Here is an 18,834-nt window from a genome sequence, read left to right on the forward strand (position 1 = left end):
TTCATGCTCACGTCTATTCATGCGCCGGCCGGCTCATGCTGGAATCTCAGCGGGTTTCACTGAGGCAGGAGAAGCAGAAGTAACATATGGGCCAAGCTGCATCAATATTGCTGGGACAGATCAGAGGGGTTTGAAGAACGAGTAGGTGGTGCCTTTCTGGACCACTGTGTCCACTGAAGGCAGCATACACAGCTAAAACCAGAAGTCAAAACACAATCCTACAAGAGGAGCTCCGTGAGTAATGAGGAGATGGCCCCTTCTCCCTTCTCCAGGTTCAACTCCGCTATGAAAAAAGACACAGGAGATGCTTTCAGCAGAAACTAAACACACAGGACCAAAATGGCAAGGAAGCAAAGTCTCCCACTGGTCCACTGCCTTCTCCGTCAACCAGACAAGGCCAAGGCCCATTCAGCGCCTGCAGTCCATCCATCACACTCGCCCAAGGCCCTGACACCATGCATGACACTGACAGACACTGGATATACAATGAAGCCACGGCAGATAGAATAGAAGGGAGTTGCATACAGATTGTGTAAGTCAGATTTCTGAATCCTCTTGACAATGGCTAATTGGTTTAAATTATTTGCCCTAACCTCCCTAGCTGATAGAACATAGAGAACAACTTTAGAAGTTGTAAAATCCGTGGCCTCACTCAGCAGCCGCTTCACCCTCTCCGCCTCCTGCTCAGCCAAGCCCAGAAATGGCGCAAGAGCTTATCCTGAAGGCAGGAGAGCTTCTCCGCAACACTCAGTAATCGGCCTCTGCATCTGGGATTAAAGAGAGGGGTGTGAGCACCGAAACCTCATTTTGAAAGCATAGCACCATTTAACAGGCCTCTCGCTCAGGGAAATGGCAAGAACCAACAGTCCTCCGGACAGAATTGGAGGAGAACCAGAGATTTATTTCAGCCACCCAAACAAATCTGGGTGTAGCAGGAGCCCAGCAGGTGAGGAAAGCCCCACAGAAAAACCCATTGCAAAAGCCTCAGACACCAATGCTTCAAGCCTCAAGTAATTTACAAGGACTTTAGAGGCTCAGACCTCTAAAAGCGGGACTGCAAACACTAACGCTTCCTGTGGTGGAGGATAACTCTCCCTGCATCTGATGAGCTGGACCCCAGTCCACAAAACCGCCCTGAGCCCGGTTCTCTGGCTGGGAAGGGCGGGGTATAAATAAAATTATTATTATTATTATTATTATTATTATTATTATTATTATTATTATTAAAAGCTGTGCCATAAGCCTGCCAGCCTTCAAGGGGCACCAAGGCCTGCTCTTGTTTTTGCTGCTGCAGCAGCAGACTCAAAAAAACAGGGCTCTGGAAGTCAGGACTCCGCAGACATCACAACCTTGAGGACAGAAGGAGAAAATCTACATTTTGGGGGTTGGCGGCCAATCTTCAGGAGGGCTTTTTAAATGCACAGAGCAGTCGGGCGGAGCGGGAGCCCAAACGAAGCAAGAGATGCAAGATTTCGGGCGGGTGAGGAGGGGGCAGGAGAGAATTTGCAGCTGCAAAGCAGGCCTCCTCCCGGGAAGAGGAATCCAGGAGACACGCCGTCCAATGTCTGGAGGCGCGAAACGCCGAGCAAGCGAGCGGCTCCCGCGAAGGCGGAACGGGAGCAGCGGAGCCGGGGCGGGGGAGAGAGAGGGAGAGAGAGAGGAGGCGGATCGGGGCGGCGAGGGGGTGAAGGGGGCCAGAGGCGTCTCCCTTCCCGCGCCCACCTCCGACTCCAGGCACGAGCCTCGCCCTGGAAGAGGAGGGGGCAGAAAGAGGGTCTCCGGAGCCCCCGAGCGAACGGGGAAGGCGGGCAGGAGCCCCGAAGGGCGGCAGCGCCCACCTGGACACCGCGCCCCGGAAACCTCGGGCGGAGGAGGCCGCTGAGCCCGCGCCCCACCCCCGGCCAGGACACCTGGGTCCCTCCGCTGGCTGTCCAGGAAAGGAGGGGGGGGAGGGAGGGAGAAGCCGAGGGAGCTGCAGCCCCACCTGCCTTACCTGCGCCCGCCTTCCTCCGCGGCGGCGACCCCTCTGCGCCTCACCTGCCCGGCTGGAGGGGCGGGGCGGCGCTTCCGGGTATTTAAGGCCCCGCCCCTCACCTGCGGGAGAGGGCGGGGCGGTGGAGGAGAGGCCCCGCCCCCTGGCCTCTTCCCCTAGAGGCGCGTGGAGTGCGAGGCGCTTCCGGGTTCCCTTCGACGCCGCGCCTGAGGGGCAGCCTAGGACTGGGGCGGGGCGGGGGACTCATCCCTGAGCGCTGGCCAGGTGGCGGGAGCTCCCCCCCCCCCCCGCATTGCACCCCAGGAAAGAGGCTCAGGTCTCCTCGTGGGCAAACGAAACAACATCATTTTATTATAATAATATCAAAACCCGAAAAGTGCCCTCCTTGCTGCGCCTGGAGGGACGGAGGCTGACGCGCAGCAGCAGCAGCAAAAAAAGGGGGGGGATCTCAGCTGGTGATGAGGAGGAACAAGAAGGGGCTGCACCGCCAGGACCGAATCAGTGGAGGACGACACAGGTGCAAGGGCAGGGGACTCTTTAAATGACAGCAAGGATAAGGCATCTGAAGAAAGGAGGGATGGCAGGGGATGCCCCAGACTTGGGGGTGCTTGATGCACGCCCCCTCCCCCCGTACAGCTTGGGGGTGGGCGATCCGAGCCGAGGGTCCTCTGCTGCTGAGACCCCTCCAAGGACACCTGCAAGGAAGAGCGGCCCCGGCGCGAGAGGAACGCGGCTCTGTCAGAGGCAGCAGCTGGCGGCGGTCCTGCAACGGAGCGCGTGGCTAATGCCCTTGGCCCGCGGGTCCCTTCGCGGCCAGCCAGACTTCTTGCATCAGGAGCCCCCCCCCCCCAGCAACTTCACGGGGCCGCCAGACCACGTCACGCCTGGCGCACGTGATGCTAGCGAGATGGAAGCGGGCAGAAGAGGCGCCCCTGGCCGAAGAACGGGTCATTCCTAGAATCGTCGAGTTGGAAAGGGGGTCGAGGGTCATCTAGCCCAACCCCCCGCGATGCACGGGTTACGGTCCTTTGGCTTCCAAATCCTCACCTAAAGACGAGCTTGCGCATATTCGCTCTCGGGGAAAAAGCCACTTTGCTCGACGGCGCTTTCTCCTCGGGCAGAGGGGGAAAACGAGAAAGCAAGCGCCGCCGACAGCGCGCCCGTCCCCGCCCCGCTTTCCCCGCTCCGGCCGCAATCTCACCGGAAGTGAGGGCTCTCTCATTTCGCTTTCTACCTCTATGGTGCCCTCTCACGACTCCGCCCCTTTTCTCGCGTAAAGGAGGCAGAGAAATCGGCGCGTGCGCAGTGAGAGTAGTTGCTCCGCCCCGCCGCCGCCTTTCTCTCGCGGCTTTTTCTCATGACGAGCGATGCGGAGGGAGGCACCGCCCCTTCCCTTTCGCCATTGGATAGCAGACCCCCGTCGCGCTCTCTATTGGTCCGCCCCGATAACGTAGCCCGAAGGGGGCGGAGAAGGACGCCCGTCACTGAGGACCCTCTCGCAGGCATGGCTAAACTTGGCCCTCCAGCTGGTTTGGGACTACAATTCCCATCATCCCTGACCACTGGTCCTGCTAGCTAGGGGTGATGGGAGTTGTAGTCCCAAAACAGCTGGAGGGCCAAGTTTGGCCGTGCCTGTAAGGAACCGGCCAGTCTGGACTCCGGCCAGGCGGGCGGCGGAGGAAGGGGAGCTCCTATGAAGCGCCAGGACCCGCTGCCTTTTGGTGGGATGGAGGCCGCCCAGAGGCATGCAAATAAACAAACACACACATATATATTTCTCTTTCCCCCCCCCCTCTATATATACGGTATTTTAATATTTTTAAAGTTTTTTTGCGTGAGCCGCCTCGAGCCCCAGCCTGGAATATATATATCATTATTAAAAATATTATTATTAGCCAGGCTGGGACTCGAGGCGGCGCGCAAAAAAGCTTAAAAATTGACAGTCACAAAAAATTCCTCAAGCCCTGAATGGAGTTCAAACCCCAAAGAGCCCCGGCTCTTCTGGTTCCCACTCGGCCTCCTCCAGAGAGACTTTTCCCGGTCGGCACTGGTGCTCCTCAGGCAAGCTGGTGCCAGGGGAGGGGAGGCCTGGCCGGAGTCGCCTCCCCCCCCCCACCCAAGGGGCAGGGAAAGCAGCGGCCTTCTTCTCCCACCCCCTGCGTGCATCCATCCTGAGAGAAGAAGGCAAAGTCAGGTTTCTGCAAGATGCCAAGGACAGGTATTGAGGTCTTTAAAAGAAAAGGGGGTTGCCATGCTCTCTTGCTGATGCTATAAGATGTGGAAGTTTCCCCCCCTACACCGCAAAGGCGCCCTCCTCCTCCGTGGTCTCCCGAGAAAGACGGAGGCCAAGGACACAGTCCCCTTTGGTCCAGGGGGCGCTTCTAGGCCCCAGACCGACCAGCTTGGCTACCCATTGATGTCTCCGCTCAGCAGAGATGGAGCCAGCACAGGGCAGCCCACGTAAAGATGGGAATTCTCACAAAAAGGACAACATCCTTGGGCTGATGCACAAACTTTTTGCCTGGCAAAGGCGCCATGAAACTAAAATCCTTGCCTTAGTGCTACAGTATGGCTTGGCTCGATAGAGGGGTAACAGCTCACAGATCCTCTGTCCATATTTTTGAACATTTTACTCTTTCATGATTCAGCACATGCTTGCAAAATCCAGTGAGCTCCAGTCTTGGGTACAGTTCAGAACACAGAACAGTACGTGCAGCATCTCTGAAATAACTATACGTCGTCATCCTACCATTCAGCCCTACCATAAAATATAGTCATTCTGCCGTACTGGATGAACCACATTGCACACATTGCTAGTTAATATATTTCAGCCTCCAACCACAAATACTCGGGCTTTGTTCTTTTTTGCAAAGGAAAATTAATGAACAAATGAATGCTTTGATTCTTCCACATAGCCACTTGAGACAGGCTCCCTTCCTCATCCCCACATGCCAGAGAAGTTACTTAGGAAGCATGCTTAAAATCATATGCTCAACTGCCGTTACACTCAAAGGTGGTTAAAGAGTGGCAAAGAGGTGAAATTCCCCTGCACCGTTTAACAAATAAGAACATGGCCTAAGAAGAAGAGGGTTGTAACTTGGATGCAGAAGGCCCCACATTCAATCCCTGGCATCAACACTTTCAATAAATAAAAGCTAAGAAGACAGTTGTGGTTAAGGGAATGCAGAAGGTCCCATGTTCAGTCCCCAGTGGCATCTCCCCTGGACCAGAAATGCTGGAGAGCCATTGCTGCCAGCCAGTATAGAATATAATACTGAGCTGGATCACAGACCCAGCATGGTCTGACTGGTTACAGAGCAGCCCCCTCTGTTCTCAATCAGACCCAAGGCGTATTGGGTTCAGCCTCCTGTTCCCTGCAGTGGGCAACTAGGTGCCCCAGAAAGCCCACAGGCAAAATTCAGCTTGTAATACAATATGAGACTTGAAGTTTTAAAAGAAGCAATACAATAGAACTGAAAATCCATTTGAAGGCTTAAAGCAGACATGCTGTAGGCCACGTGACAGTGGTTTCCATTTTCTGAGCCTGCCCTTCCCTAACGCCACATCCAACAAGCGCTGGCAGGTCAGATCCCAGCAGGGATCTCTCCAATATATTTGATCCATCTTGCCACTGGGTCCTGGGTGCTGACCGAGGTTGCTATCTGACACAAAGATCAAACACTCGCTCTTACTTGGGATTCCTGCCTGAAGCAAAAGCGTGCGACTGTTTTTCACCAACCTCTAAGCAAGAGGGAGCTTCGACTGATGGCATCAGCTTCCAGGAGGAGATGGCATCAGCACACAGGTTCTAGGATGCCCACTGAATCTGCCAGTTAGTAAGTGCCGGTTGCCGTCCTTGATCCCTGTTCAATGTTATCTCCACGAGCCAAGTTTCTGTCGAGAGGCATCTTGCCAGCCCCAGAGAAGAGAGTGGGGGGCTTACCTTGCCAAGGCAATGTGGGACCCGATCAGAGCTATTAGATTGGGACCTCAGATCTGTTGCTAACTGTCCCACAGCAAGAGGAGCCTTCCCCTTCCTTCTTGGCCCCCCAGTTTTTGTTCCTCCTGGGAGGGTTTGGCTGTCCTGCCTCCCTTGCCGCTGCAGGAGCAAGAGAGGAAGAAGGAGAAATATATACAGTGCCGCAAGATTGCTGTGGACCTGCCTCTGCCCAGGAGCTCTCCCGGAGAAGAGGCAGGGGAAGGACCTCTGTGCCACCTGCTGGAGCTGCTTGGAAATGATTCCACTGATCCTCTCGGCCAAAGATCCTCGGCTACTCGCTTCAGGGATTATCTATATTCTGTCGTAGCACAAGGCTGCGACTGTATAGGAACATGTTTTGGCTGCCAAAGTCACAGAAGCTGGGGAGGCTTGGCACCTGCTATGAATGCGTCAGTTTTGCTTTCTGCTCCAGGCCCTCCAGGGTGGTGTGAGAGCTGGACTGAGAATATAGGGAGCTGCCTTAGGCCCTTGGTTCATTGACGCCAGTATTGCCTGCACTGACTGGAAACAGCTCTCCAGGGTTTCAGGCACGATTCTTTACCAGGCCTCCCTAGAAATGCCAGGAACCAAGACTGAGACCTTCCGCATGCCAGGCAGGCCCTCTGTCACTGAACTGTGGCCACAGGAATCGGGAGACCCGAGTTCAAATCCTCCGTCAGTCGCCAGGCTCACTGGGCCACTCACTGCCTCTCGGCCCAACCGTCCTTTCTTAGCAGTAAGAAGAACTCAAGCCAAACGACCCCAGCCGCGTGCCCACAACTCACCTGGCTTCTGTGATTGTCCACCTGAGAAGCTGCCCTGCGTGTTGTGAAGCAGTGATGGGCTTGCGGCTGCTGCCTGTGGGGACCCGGGTGGGAGCGACCCAGGCCAGCGCCTGCCCCCCTCCCCAAGGCCGCAGGTTCTAAAACTGCTTGTTACGCCTCGGTTCTAGAACTCTGCCTCTGGAATGCTTGTTCCACCCCCGTCACTGTGGAAACTTCTGCATCTGAATAGCAACAAGGACTCTCTGGTCTTGCCCTTCCCTGTGCTCGGCCAGTGGCAGCCAAACCCCTCAAAAGATGCGAAAGGGGCCGTGCTAAGAGAGAGAGAGAAAGAGAGAGGCCGCCACTCGGGTGCTTTCCCTGCCTTGTAGAGCTGATGTGTTTATCTGGACTCTGGTTCCTCCGGAGTTTCCTCCCCGCCTTGGTGCAGCCCCTGCTCCTTGGCCTGTCGCAAGAGAGGGTCCTCCTTGCCGCCCTCTCGAGAGAGAGCGCCACGGGCCATGAAGAGCTTCTCTAAGCGCGAGGCGGACAGGAGGACATTCCTGGAGCAGGTTCGGGAAAGCAAGGAAAATGGCTACCTCCTCTCTTCCAAGAAGATAGGCTCGGGAGCTTTCTCCAAAGTCTACCTGGGCTATGCCACCCAAGAGAAAATGATGCAGAACTACAAGCTGGCCTCAGACCTCAGGAGCAAGCGGCACTCCATGGTGGGCACAAGAGCAGGCCGGGGGCTCCGTCCACACTCACCCAAGCTGGGAGGGAGGGAGGTGGGGGCACCAGGAAAGGGTCCTGCCCAGCAGAAGACTCGCCACGGCTTGGCTGGCTCCCGTTCCTCCCAAGAAGCCTCTTTCAGGCTCTGTTGTGGAACTGCCTGCTCTGCTTGCCCCAGTTCCTGCAGCAGACATAAGATCCTAAGAAGAGCCTGCTGGGTCCGGCCAAAAGAGGCCCGTCTAGCCCACCACCCTCTTCTCACAGGGGCCAACCAAGGGGACCATTAAGGGAAGCCCACAAGCCGTTTCTGAGCACAGCGGCAACACACACCAGGCTTGTGCTCTCCAGCGACTGGCATTCAGGGGCACAATAACTGCCTCCTGCAGTGGAGGTAGAACCTAGATACCGTGGGTTGCTAGCTCCGGCCCATCCAGAACCAATTGGACTGCTGGGTCCAAAAGGGATACCCAGGACAGGCACCCTGAGTGGGCGGGCTCTGGCAGGATTCTGGGCACCAGCCGCTGCCCAAGGATGTTAGCTGTGGTCGCTGACCCTGGGTCAAGTCCATGCCCCCGGGCAGCACACAAGCAAGCCATTAATTCAAAAGACAGCAAGCAAGCACTTGGAAATGGTCACCCTTCTTCCAGCCTATCTTCTTTCCTTCCTTCCTTTGCCCTGACTTGACCAAATTATTGTGTATGCAGCTCTCATTGCCTGTTGGGTCTCTATGCTTTGTGGCAACATTCTCCCCTTTCCCCCATACAAACACTTCCACACCCCAGATTGAAGGCAACTGTGCAAGGGCGGGTGTCTGGATGCTTCGCCGCCTGCCTGATTTGCTCACCCGTAGCGTGATTTCCCCACAGGGAGAATGGAGTGTTGTGAATGGATTCCTCGTGGCAGTCCAGCCAGGAAGATCTGCTTCCTGGATTAAGAGGTTTGCAGCAGACCTGCTCCCTAGAGATGGCCTTGTACAGCAGATCCCCACCTGCCCCCAGTGGGCTTCCACTGTGTTGAGTAGATGCAGGAACCGGCACCCACCAGGAAGTTGCCCTGGCACGCACACAAAGGCGGAATGGCTCAACTCACACGATCGGCAGAACGCACACTCCCTGGAGCTCCACACTCAAACTCTGCTTTCTCTTCTCCCAGGTTGCTATAAAGATCATCTCGACGGCAGAAGCACCTGTAGAATATACCAAAAAGTTCCTCCCAAGAGAAATCTACTCCCTCAATGTTACCTACAAGCATCTGAATGTGGTGAGTCCGTGTGTGACCTGCTCTGGCCCATTTGTACTTTGATCAAACCAAACCCCTGTGTTGCAAGCACTGAAGTCAAGCGGAAACAAGGCAACGCGTGACCAAATTGCAAACATTCAACATGTAATCACAACTTAGGTAAAGGTAAAGGGACCCCTGACCATTAGGTCCAGTCGCGGACGACTCTGGGGTTGCGGTGCTCATCTCACTCTATAGGCTGAGGTAGGCGGCGTACAGCTTCTGGGTCATGTGGCCAGCATGACTAAGCCGCTTCTGGTCAACCAGAGCAGCGCACGGAAACGCCATATACCTTCCCGCTGGAGCGGTACCTATTTATCTACTTGCACTTTGACTGCTAGGTTGGCAGAAGCAGGGACCGAGCAACGGGAGCTCACCCCATCACGGGGATTTGAACCGCCAACCTTCTGATCGGCAAGCCCTAGGCTCTGTGGTTTAGACCACAGTGCCACTCATGTCCCCTCCTAGTGCTTACTAATAATGAGTCTGCAAACTTCAGTGCACCTTCTTGTTCTTTCCTCCATCTGCACATCCGCATGCTCTCATGGTGCACCTGGGCAGGAGCAGGGACCGAACAATGGGAGCTCATCCCATTGCAGGGATTCGAACCGCCGACCTTCTGATCTGCAAGCCCTAGGCTCTGTGGTTTAACCCACAGCGCCACCCGCGTCCCTTACACATCTTACATAATGTCAAAAACAGGACATGAAACTAAGCATATATACTGTAATTCTCATCAACATAAACAATAAAACAGAAATCTATCAGGTCTCTGAAAGTCACTGCTGATTATAGGAGCAAATGGCAGAAAGTCCTCCAATAAGAAACAAGCTGAAAAGCTTTGTTTTGTGAAATTCCAGTGTAGCTGAAGGAGTCAACGGACTGTCAGAGTTTGACAAACAAGCTGAAATACGTCTATTTTCCATTGCTGTGCTGAAGAAGTTCTTACGAAACAGTGGATTATATCGAGAAACACTGTACACCCACCACAGTCCGTTCACACACGTTGCTTTGCTCCATTTGTGCTTTGGGCAGGAAGCTTCACGAGACCCCCCCTGCTGACACCCCCCCCCCCCCGGTAATTCAGGCGCAGGCTTTGTAGACCCAGAATTAATGTGGTCAGAGAAAGGATGAGGCACACAGACCCGACTGGCAGGGGCCAGGCTGGCTTGAGCAGAAAGGGGTTAAAAGGAAAGTTGACTCCAGAGCCCAGAAGTCACAGCAACAAGCTGGGCGTGTTGGGAAAGTGAGAGCTCCCCCAGGGAGAAAAGAGAGAGACTGACCCTTCAAAGCCCAGCCCCAAGCAGGCCTATTCAGACAGAAATCCTTTATTTCCCAGGGACATTTATAGAATTGCAGCCTTAACTAGTGAGAGAACACCCTGTGGCTGACTTCTTGTGTTGTAGAAACAGAGAGAATATTCTCACAAATTTGACCCCCAATGTTGTTGTTGTTCAGTCGTTCAGTGGTATCTGACTCTTCGTGACCCCATGGACCAGAGCCCGCCAGGCACGCCTATCCTCCACTGCCTCCCGCAGTTTGGCCAAACTCATGCCAGTCGCTTCGAGAACACTGTCCAACCATCTCATCCTCTGTCGTCCCCTTCTCCTTGTGCCCTCCATCTTTCCCAACATCAGGGTCTTTTCCAGGGAGTCTTCTCTTCTCATGAGGTGGCCAAAGTAATGGAGCCTCAACTTCAGGATCTGTCCTTCCAGTTAGCACTCAGGGCTGATTTCTTTAAGGATGGAGAGGTTTGATCTTCTTGCAGTCCATGGGACTCTCAAGAGTCTCCTCCAGCACCATAATTCAAAAGCATCAATTCTTCGGCGATCAGCCTTCTTTATGGTCCAGCTCTCAATTCCGTACATTACTACTGGGAAAACCATAGCTTTAACTATACGGACCTTTGTCGGCAAGGTGATCTTTGCTTTTTAAGATGCTGTCTAGGTTTGTCATTGCTTTTCTCCCAAGAAGCAGGCGTCTTCTAATTTCGTGACTGCTGTCACCATCTGCAGTGATCATGGAACCCAAGAAAGTGAAATCTCTCACTGCCTCCATTTCTTCCCCTTCTATTTGCCAGGAGGTGATGGGACCAGTGGCCATGATCTTAGTTTTTTTGATGTTGAGCTTCAGACCATATTTTGCGCTTTCCTCTTTCACCCTCATTAAAAGGTTCTTCAATTCCTCCTCACTTTCTGCCATCAAGGTTGTATCATCAGCATATCTGAGGTTGTTGATATTTTTCCCAGCAATCTTAATTCCAGTTTGGGATTCATCCAGCCCAGCCTTTCGCATGATGAATTCTGCATATAAGTTAAATAAGCAGGGAGACAATATACAGCCTTGTCGTACTCCTTTCCCAATTTTGAACCAATCAGTTATTCCATATCCAGTTCTAACTGTAGCTTCTTGTCCCACATAGAGATTTCTCAGGAGACGCCCAAAACTCAACACAAGACTTTGGATTTTGTTCCCCACCCTGATCATGCGCAGAGGACACTGTTTGGTGCAGAGGAGCCCTCACTCACGCCAAGCTCCCTTTGAGCATCCCATTCTGCACATGTGCATTAGAGCATCTGTCACCTGCATGGCTGCTCTTTGCCACAACATCCAAGACCACAGGGCCAGAGCCTTCCCCGATCCTTGCATCCAGGCAGATGGCAGCCATTTGTGTGTGTGTGTGTGTCATTCACGTGGCACATCTTGCATTGCATGCCTTGCACTCAGGCAGTCAAGTGTGCCACAGTTCCAAAGGATAATGAGGGTATCCAACCAAACAGTTCCACTAGCATAATCACTTTTTAAAAAATAATATTTTTATTGTTTTTTTCACAAACGTTTTAACCGTTTCAAACATTAAAATACAATGTTTTTTTGAACCTTCGGACTGCCCTCCCTCCCTCCCTTGGTTCCATGTTCAAGATCAGCTTTGCTGCATATTTTACCCTTATCAATTAAATATCCATAATTATCATTTAAAAAATTCACATTACAGGTGTCATTACATCCCTACCAATAATTTTAACTGTTTAGTGATCTTCTAAATGAGTTTAAAATGTACTCCAGTCTTTTAAAAATACTTGATCTTCCTGGTTTTGGATCTTCCCCGCCAGTTTCGCCATCTCTGCATAGTCCGTCAGCTTCGTCTGCCAATCTTCTTGTGTTGGGACTTCTCCTTCCTTCCTAGCATAAGCACTTTTGTCTGTTCAGCAGACCTCTTGCTCCCTCTCCCACTGACCCTGCATAGGTCTGGGTTCCTTCCCCAGAGGAAAGGCAGGCTCCGCTGCACAGGCAAAAGCCCTTGCGCTCGTGGAACTGCTTAGCTCAGTGGATGCCAAACTTTTTGGGGTGCCCCGTCCTCTTGGGCAGTCCACCTGGGTCCCCTTGTGACAGGCGTGGGCCGCTCCCCTGCAGATCCAGCTCTACGAGATGTACCGGAACAGCAAGCGCACTTACCTGGTCCTGGAACTGGCCTCCCGGGGAGACCTCCTGGAGCACATCAATGCCACGTCGGACAGGAGAGAGCTTCCTGGACTGGAGGAAGAGGAGGCACGAAGGCTTTTCCGGCAGATTGTCAGTGCCGTGGCACACTGCCACAATGTCGGCATCGTCCACAGGTGACGGAAATGACTGGGGGGGGGAGGGGAATAGCCGGGAGGCGGTGGCCGGGAAGGATCACTCCTGGGGCCTGGAACACCTCCAGGGTCACACCCAGATTCCCTCTCAGGAAGAGGAAGGCAGCACCGAGGGGTCCAGCACCAGAGAATATGGTTCTCTTTCTGGGCCGCGATGGGAAATGGTTTTTAGGCTAAGAGTTTGTTTTGTTAAAGCATATACCACTTCACTCCAAAAAGCAACTCCTCGCAATCCAAGGACAGCGATAAAACTGTATCACAGCATCCATCCTAAGAGCTCTGCTGTAGCAGCAGCAGCAGCTGGATCAGACCCAATGTGTGTGGGGGGGGAGGAGTGTCATGTGGTCCAGCCACCTGTTCCAAACCTCCCCTTGTTCTGCTGTAAGCCGCCCAGAGTGGCTGGGATAAAGACCCAGATGGGCAGGGTATAAATTAATTAATTAATTAATTAAAAGGCTGGCGACTGTGAGATGCCCCAAAGGGAAGCCTGAAAGCAGGAGCTGAACAATCTGCCTTAACCATGTTTGATTCTCTGGGTGCTGCTCAAATGCCCAGGAAAACAGAGTGTTTGGCCTGGCACCAAAGTTATGACAGGAAAGGTCACCCTGGGGAGAGCACCCACAGGCCCCATTCCCAGTGGGGAACCCTCGGGGGGGGGGGTTAGGGGGAGATGGGGGGGGCTAGGAGAGAAAATAGGCAGGAGCAGAGACAAAATTGGGCTGAGCTATGGGCAGGACTCAGGAGACATTTAAAAACCAGTTCCCACATCTTTCTACCCGTTGTCCAGGCAGGCAAGATGAACTATCTCAGTTGAAGGACACATTCCAGCCAGGCCAGTATAGGCCATAGATCAAGATCCGAGGAGAAAACGTGGCTCAGAGGCAGAGTCCCAAGAGGCTTGGCACTTGAAAGACTGGCTGCATTTGGTCCTCAGCCCTGAGGCGCCTCACCCCTAACTTGCCGTCTTTCACAAAAAGACCCCAAAACACACAAATATCGCTTTGAATTCGCTTCACGTGACTTCCCAGTTCTACCTTCATACGCACCAGTTTTGGACTGATACACAGATTGTCTAATAACCCATAAGGCCACTGTGGTTCTCCACACTTTCCAGGATACGACTTGAGGGTTTTTGAGTTGGCCTTCATTCTGACAGCACTGAAGGGCCAGGAGGACTCTGGGCGGAACAGGCCTAGGCAGCCATGCAAACAGAGCTCGTTGCCCGAGACAGGCTCTTCATTATTCTCTTTTAGCTTTTCTGCCTATGGCAGGAGGTTACAAGGTATGCAGGCAATGTCTGCTGGATGTTTCAGAGCGATCTTGTGCGCTCTGAAGCATCTCTGGGCCCCTCTGGCTGATGTGCTGCTTTGCCTTCTGTCACACGGCTCCAGCATACCCAGATTGTTGCAAAAAGCCCCAGGCAGCAGTTGAAAATCAATATGCAACCTTAAGGGAAACATGCAGATTGGTGTGATTCCTACCATGTGCAGAGTTTGGATTCTTTGCAGCAGGTCCGTTTCCTCCTAAAGTAAAGGGACCCCTGACCATTAGGTCCAGTCGCGGACGACTCTGGGGTTGCGGCGCTCATCTCGCTCTATAGGCCAAGGGAGACAGCGTACAGCTTCTGGGTCATGTGGCCAGCATGACTAAGCCGCTTCTGGCGAACCAGAGCAGCAGAGAGAGTGAAGATCAGTAGCCCATTAAAGCTCCTTCTGCTGCTTTTTGTTCCCTCAGAGACTTGAAATGTGAGAACATTTTACTGGATGAACGTGGCTTCATTAAGCTGACTGGTGAGTTTCCTTCCATGGGACCAGAGAGAGCTGCATCTCATCAGCCAACAACATTTGTTTATGTCACGTGAGCACAGGGTTCAAAACCTGGCAGCCAATAACCCAGATAAGGGAGCCATGGCCAGAGCATCTCACTTAGCAAAATAAGAGCATGTTTTAAGGACATCAAATTAGGCTCTGCCTTCTACAGAAAACAGCCGTTTCCCTCCTTTCAGCACCATGGCATGAGGGCTCGCCCACCCCAATTTTAATGTTTTCAGAAATTCAGCAGGGACACACTAATTCCGTTGTGAGATGTATATAGAGAATTTATGACCCCAAAGCACTTCTGTATCTCTCTCAAGGGAAATTGGGCAGATAAAATCTGCTCAGTAAAGCTGCATCCTCCAGTCGCCTCAAGTGAATTAAAATGGAAGGATTTATTGGTCCTTATTGGCAGAGGCTGTGGAAACCTCAGTCCCAGGAGCAGGGTCTTCTTAGTGGGAGCTTCTGCCTTCTTTTATCAGCTGTGGCAGAGCCTCCCTTTCGTTGCTCCCACTGCCACACCCAATTCCCAAAAAGCAATAATGACCAGCTGGGAAACTTGGGCATGGGTGAAGCGGCTGAGGGACGCACCCCCTAAAACAGCCACTAATTTGCTTTCTTATTTGTTTATTGGTTTGTTTCTTTGTCTGTCTGTCTGTCTGTCTCCTGCCTTTTTCCCTGACAGCTTACAGATAAAAACAAGAAAACCTGCTGAAAACCTGGAAAAACCAATAATAAACAAACAATAAGCCATAGACAGAATTAAAACGATATACATATACAAAACCAGTTTAAAACATGCCACTAACTACAATGAAAGCAGCACAACACCAGCTCTTTGATTAAAAGCAGTCCATTCCCCGAAGCCGGTTGGAACAAGGAAGTTTTCGCCTGCTGGCGGAAGGACAGAGAGGAGGGAGCCCCTACCAAGCTGGTGCCTTCCAGGTGTTGGCACCATGCCTGGAGACCCCGAGGCTGGCAGAGGCTCTTCTAAGCTGCCAGACGGAGAGCTTCTTGTCTTCTTCTCTGCCCCATTGCAGATTTTGGGTTTGCCAATCGCTATTCCCTGAAGAATTCCCTAATGAACACCTTTTGTGGCTCCGTGGCCTACACTGCCCCTGAAATCCTCATGAGCAAGAAGTACAATGGGGAGCTGGCTGACCTGTGGAGCCTGTGAGTAGAAGAAGAGTTTTGGATTTGATACCCCGCTTTTCACTACCCGAAGGAGTCTCAAAGCGGCTAACATTCTCCTTTCCCTTCCTCTGTGAGGTGAGCGGGGCTGAGAGACTTCAAAGAAGTGTGACTGGCCCAAGGTCACCCAGTACAATTTTGGGGCAGAACTGCTGGGGGGGGGGAGAGACGTGGCACCAGGGTCATACCAGGTATGGGGCCTGGGCAGGCACAGGCAACAAGCCAGTGCTTAAAGGGCTGCGTGTCTCATTGGTTAGAGAGCATCTGCTCAGCAAGTAGAAGGTATCTCAAGGTAGGTCTGGAAAGGTAGGCCATACTGAGCTAGATGGACCACTTTGGCCTGGCAGTTGCTTCCCCCAGCACAGGCAAGACACACAATGGATGCTCCGGCCCAGAGAGGAGGCATCTTGCCCTGGGCCAGCTGGCGCTTGGGCTGGTGGTGACCCCTCTCTGAACTCCTTCCCGCAGTGGGGTGATCCTCTACGCCATGGTGACAGGGAAGCTCCCCTTCAAGGAGCGCCAGCCACACAAGATGATCCACGTGATCAAGCAGGGACTGGCTTTCCGACAGCCCATCTCACCAGGTACGGCCGTGGCAACACACGGCTCTGCTGCAGGGACCCAGGGGGGAGGCTCAGCTGGGCCCACACCTGCCACCCCGGCACCTAAGAAGAGGGGGAGACGCGTGTGCCTTCTTGAAAACCACCAGGAGGACATTTTAAAAATGACGTTAAGAGTTGCATTTCCTTACAACTCTAGAGCAGTGTTTCCCAACCTTGGGTCTCAAGCTGCTTTTGGACTACAACTCTCATCATCCCAAGCTAGCAAGACCAGTGGCCATGGATGATGGGAATTGTAGTCCAAAACAGCTGGAGGCCAAAGGTTGGAAAACACTGCTCGAGGCCGTTCTGCAAATCTCCAGGTACTTTGCAGAATCTCCTGTACCGCATTTGCAGATTTCCCTGTCAGTCAGTGGTCAGGAGGAACAGAGCAGCAGCAGCAGCACCACTGGAGCCACCCTCAGCCAGCCCCAGTGCCAGCGAAGAGGGTGCAGCCGCCGCAGACGGCATTGGGCAGCCCCTTCCCACTGGCACCGTCACCTCGAAGCAAATTCTTGCTGGAGCTAGAGCCAAGTCGAAGCAGGCAGTGTCCGAGGCCGTGGCTCTCGCCCCGGGGCTTTGCTCCTCCTTCCTCTGGTGTCTCAAGTTCACCCACTGCTTCTGGCCTGGCCCTGCTCTAGACTCTGGCAAAGGTCACTTGGCCATTCACATTGCATCCCAGCGCTGTGAGCCCGACCACACGCATCAAGCTGGTTGGCATCAGTGGTTCCTTGACAGCGTTTCCAATGGAGGCGTCTGATCACGAGGCTCTGCAGCTACAGGCACTGGTGCCATGTGATTAGTTCTGTGCCCTGTGCCAGCCCCCTGCCCAGAGCTACATGGCAGGCCGAGCCCTAAAGCCTGGCCGGCTGCAGGGTGTCCCAGAGGCAAAACGAACCCCACTGCATGATGCCAGCGAAGGGGTGCGGCCACAACCCCTTACCCTGTGCAAGAGGGCAGGGCTGCCCAGCCAGCCAGTGACACGAGACTCTGCAAGGGAAACAGCAGCAGAACTCCTGGGCCAGGCACTGCTGCTCTCGCTCCCTGAGCCCTCTGCCCTCCTACCCAAGCAGACCCACCAGTTGCTTCATGCCCTGGGATGCTACAAACAGTAGAGCCCCCAGGTGGCAGCTGCTGCTGCTGCTGTGGGCCTCACCAGCTCTTCTCCCTGCGGCAGAATGTCAGAACCTGATTGAGGGTTTGCTCCAGCTGAAGCCGGCTGCCCGCCTGGGCCTGCAGCAAGTGGCCACACACCGATGGATGCTGCCTGCCACGTCGGCCATCTTCCACCGAGTGATGAGCTCCATGGGGGTCCACCCAGAGTGCAACCTAAGCCCAGAGAAGTCCCAAGCGACACAAGGTAAACGGACAGAGCCAGGACCACCAGCTCCCCTCCTGACATAGCTGTCGACTTTTCCCTTTTCATGCGAGGAATCCTATTCGGAATAAGGGAATTTCCCTTAAAAAAAAGGGAACCATTGACAGCTATGCCTCCTGAGAGCAACGCACACACACACAACCTGCCCTGAGGGAAGCAGATAAGGACAGGCAGGGCAGACCCACACACCATCGCCCAGGGAAGCAGGGAGCCTCCCTGCAACCCCAGCACAGCCTCTGCCTCTTTGGGTAACAGGGAACCCAGTTCAGGAAGATACAACACACCAGGCCTCTGTGTGTGTACAAAGCTGCCCTGCCCTGGGCACCGTTTCTGGGCCAGAAGCTCTGCCCCTGCCCCCTGCAGGCAGCCAACTCCAGACCCCTTGGGTGGCAGCCAGGCCAGAGAGCAGCAGGTGTATCAACCTAGCCCTGGGGCATAACGGGGGGTTCTCCTGCCCTCCTGCTCCTTAGGCTGGGCTGAGGCTGACAGGGAAAAGAAATACCTGGGGGCTGCGGGGAGAGGTGACAAGGCTCAGAGTTAAGGGGTGACTTTGGAAGGCTCCTTCTGAGCCAGTGTTGTAGCGTGGGTTGCTGGCACCGGGGCAGCCAAGTGTTGTGCCTGATAAACCTCCTCAGAAATGTGTGCCTGGGGCCACGGCCCCCCCTACACCCTGGTCTGACCCTCTTCACCTGCAGCTGGGCTCATCTCAGAAGTAGCAGTCCTTGCAGAGCCCCTGGCGACCCCCATGAGTTGCTGGCTATAAAGCGCACACCTCGTGGGGCACAACACCCCGTTCCTCCATGCAGCCCCTCCGCTAACCGGCTCCCCTCGCCGCCTTTTTGCAGCGGAGCCCCCGGGCGCCACGTCGCAGCTGCCGGACCTGGAGAGCTCGGCCAAAGCGTCGGAAGGCGCCAAGGAAGGCCACGTGCGGCCCACGCCGCGCGCCGCCTCGGCCACGGGCGCGTTCCCCGCGCGGGCGGCCAAGGTGGCGGAGAAGAAGAGCAGCGCCGACGGGGCGGGCGGCATGGCCAACTGCATCCTCCAGCTGCCGTCGCCGCGCAAGACGGAGCGCCCGCCGCGCCTGTCGCTCTACCGGCCCAGCCTGCTCAGCAGCCTGCAGCCCTTCCACCACCTGCCCAACTTCCGAAAGCCCGGCTCGGGCTTCTCCACCAGCGCCTACGTGAGCAGCAAGCGGCTGGCCGACAAGGTGCCGGCGAGGGCGGCGGCGCTGGGCGCGGGCGGCGGCGGCGGCGCGGGTGGCTCGGCGAGCCTCTCCAAGCAAGTGCACTCGCTGTACACCATGACGCCGTGCCCGTGAGCCGCCGCCGCCGCCGCCGCCACCGCGCAAGTCCCCGCGCAAGCTGCAGCCGTCCGTCCGCCCGTCCGTCCTGCGGGGCCGGTGCCTCCCCTCGGCCGCCTCCCGGGCGGGGGACGCAGCGCCCAAGGACCGGATGCAGTGAGCACTATTAAAGATTAT

General features: G+C 54.6%; 2 protein-coding genes across 5 annotated transcripts in view; one reads left to right on the forward strand and one right to left on the reverse strand.

Annotated features, from left to right (window-relative positions):
• MROH1 (maestro heat like repeat family member 1) overlaps positions 1-5,765 on the reverse strand; it is a 43,392-nt gene extending 37,627 nt beyond the window's left edge. For 3 of the 4 annotated variants that reach the window (XM_033156018.1, XM_033156017.1, XM_033156015.1), the window contains exon 1: positions 5,686-5,765. The gene's annotated coding sequence lies outside the window, so the exon portion shown is untranslated. The remainder of the gene's footprint in view (positions 1-5,685) is intronic. The other variant, XM_033156016.1, reaches the window with a different exon arrangement.
• A 1,414-nt stretch (positions 5,766-7,179) lies between these two features.
• On the forward strand, positions 7,180-18,675 carry LOC117050407 (testis-specific serine/threonine-protein kinase 5-like). Its single transcript, XM_033156060.1, has 8 exons — positions 7,180-7,458; positions 8,615-8,722; positions 12,155-12,357; positions 14,110-14,165; positions 15,230-15,362; positions 15,849-15,964; positions 17,157-17,339; positions 18,203-18,675. Exons 1-8 carry the CDS (start codon positions 7,255-7,257, stop codon positions 18,673-18,675), a joined length of 1,476 nt encoding a protein of 491 aa, XP_033011951.1. The 5' UTR covers positions 7,180-7,254.
• Positions 18,676-18,834: the final 159 nt, after the last annotated feature.

Source organism: Lacerta agilis, chromosome 7, assembly GCF_009819535.1.
Source record: "Lacerta agilis isolate rLacAgi1 chromosome 7, rLacAgi1.pri, whole genome shotgun sequence".
NCBI lineage: Eukaryota > Metazoa > Chordata > Lepidosauria > Squamata > Lacertidae > Lacerta > Lacerta agilis.

What these genes read in the sequence shown, in the direction of transcription:
- LOC117050407 (XM_033156060.1), top strand. Translation starts at nt 7,255, where the DNA reads ATGAAGAGCTTCTCTAAGCGCGAGGCGGACAGGAGGACATTCCTGGAG. An exon ending in CTGGCTGACCTGTGGAGCCT is followed by an intron (nt 15,363 to 15,848) that starts GTGAGTAGAAGA and finishes TCCTTCCCGCAG; the next exon opens with TGGGGTGATCCTCTACGCCA. An exon ending in GAAGTCCCAAGCGACACAAG is followed by an intron (nt 17,340 to 18,202) that starts GTAAACGGACAG and finishes GCCTTTTTGCAG; the next exon opens with CGGAGCCCCCGGGCGCCACG.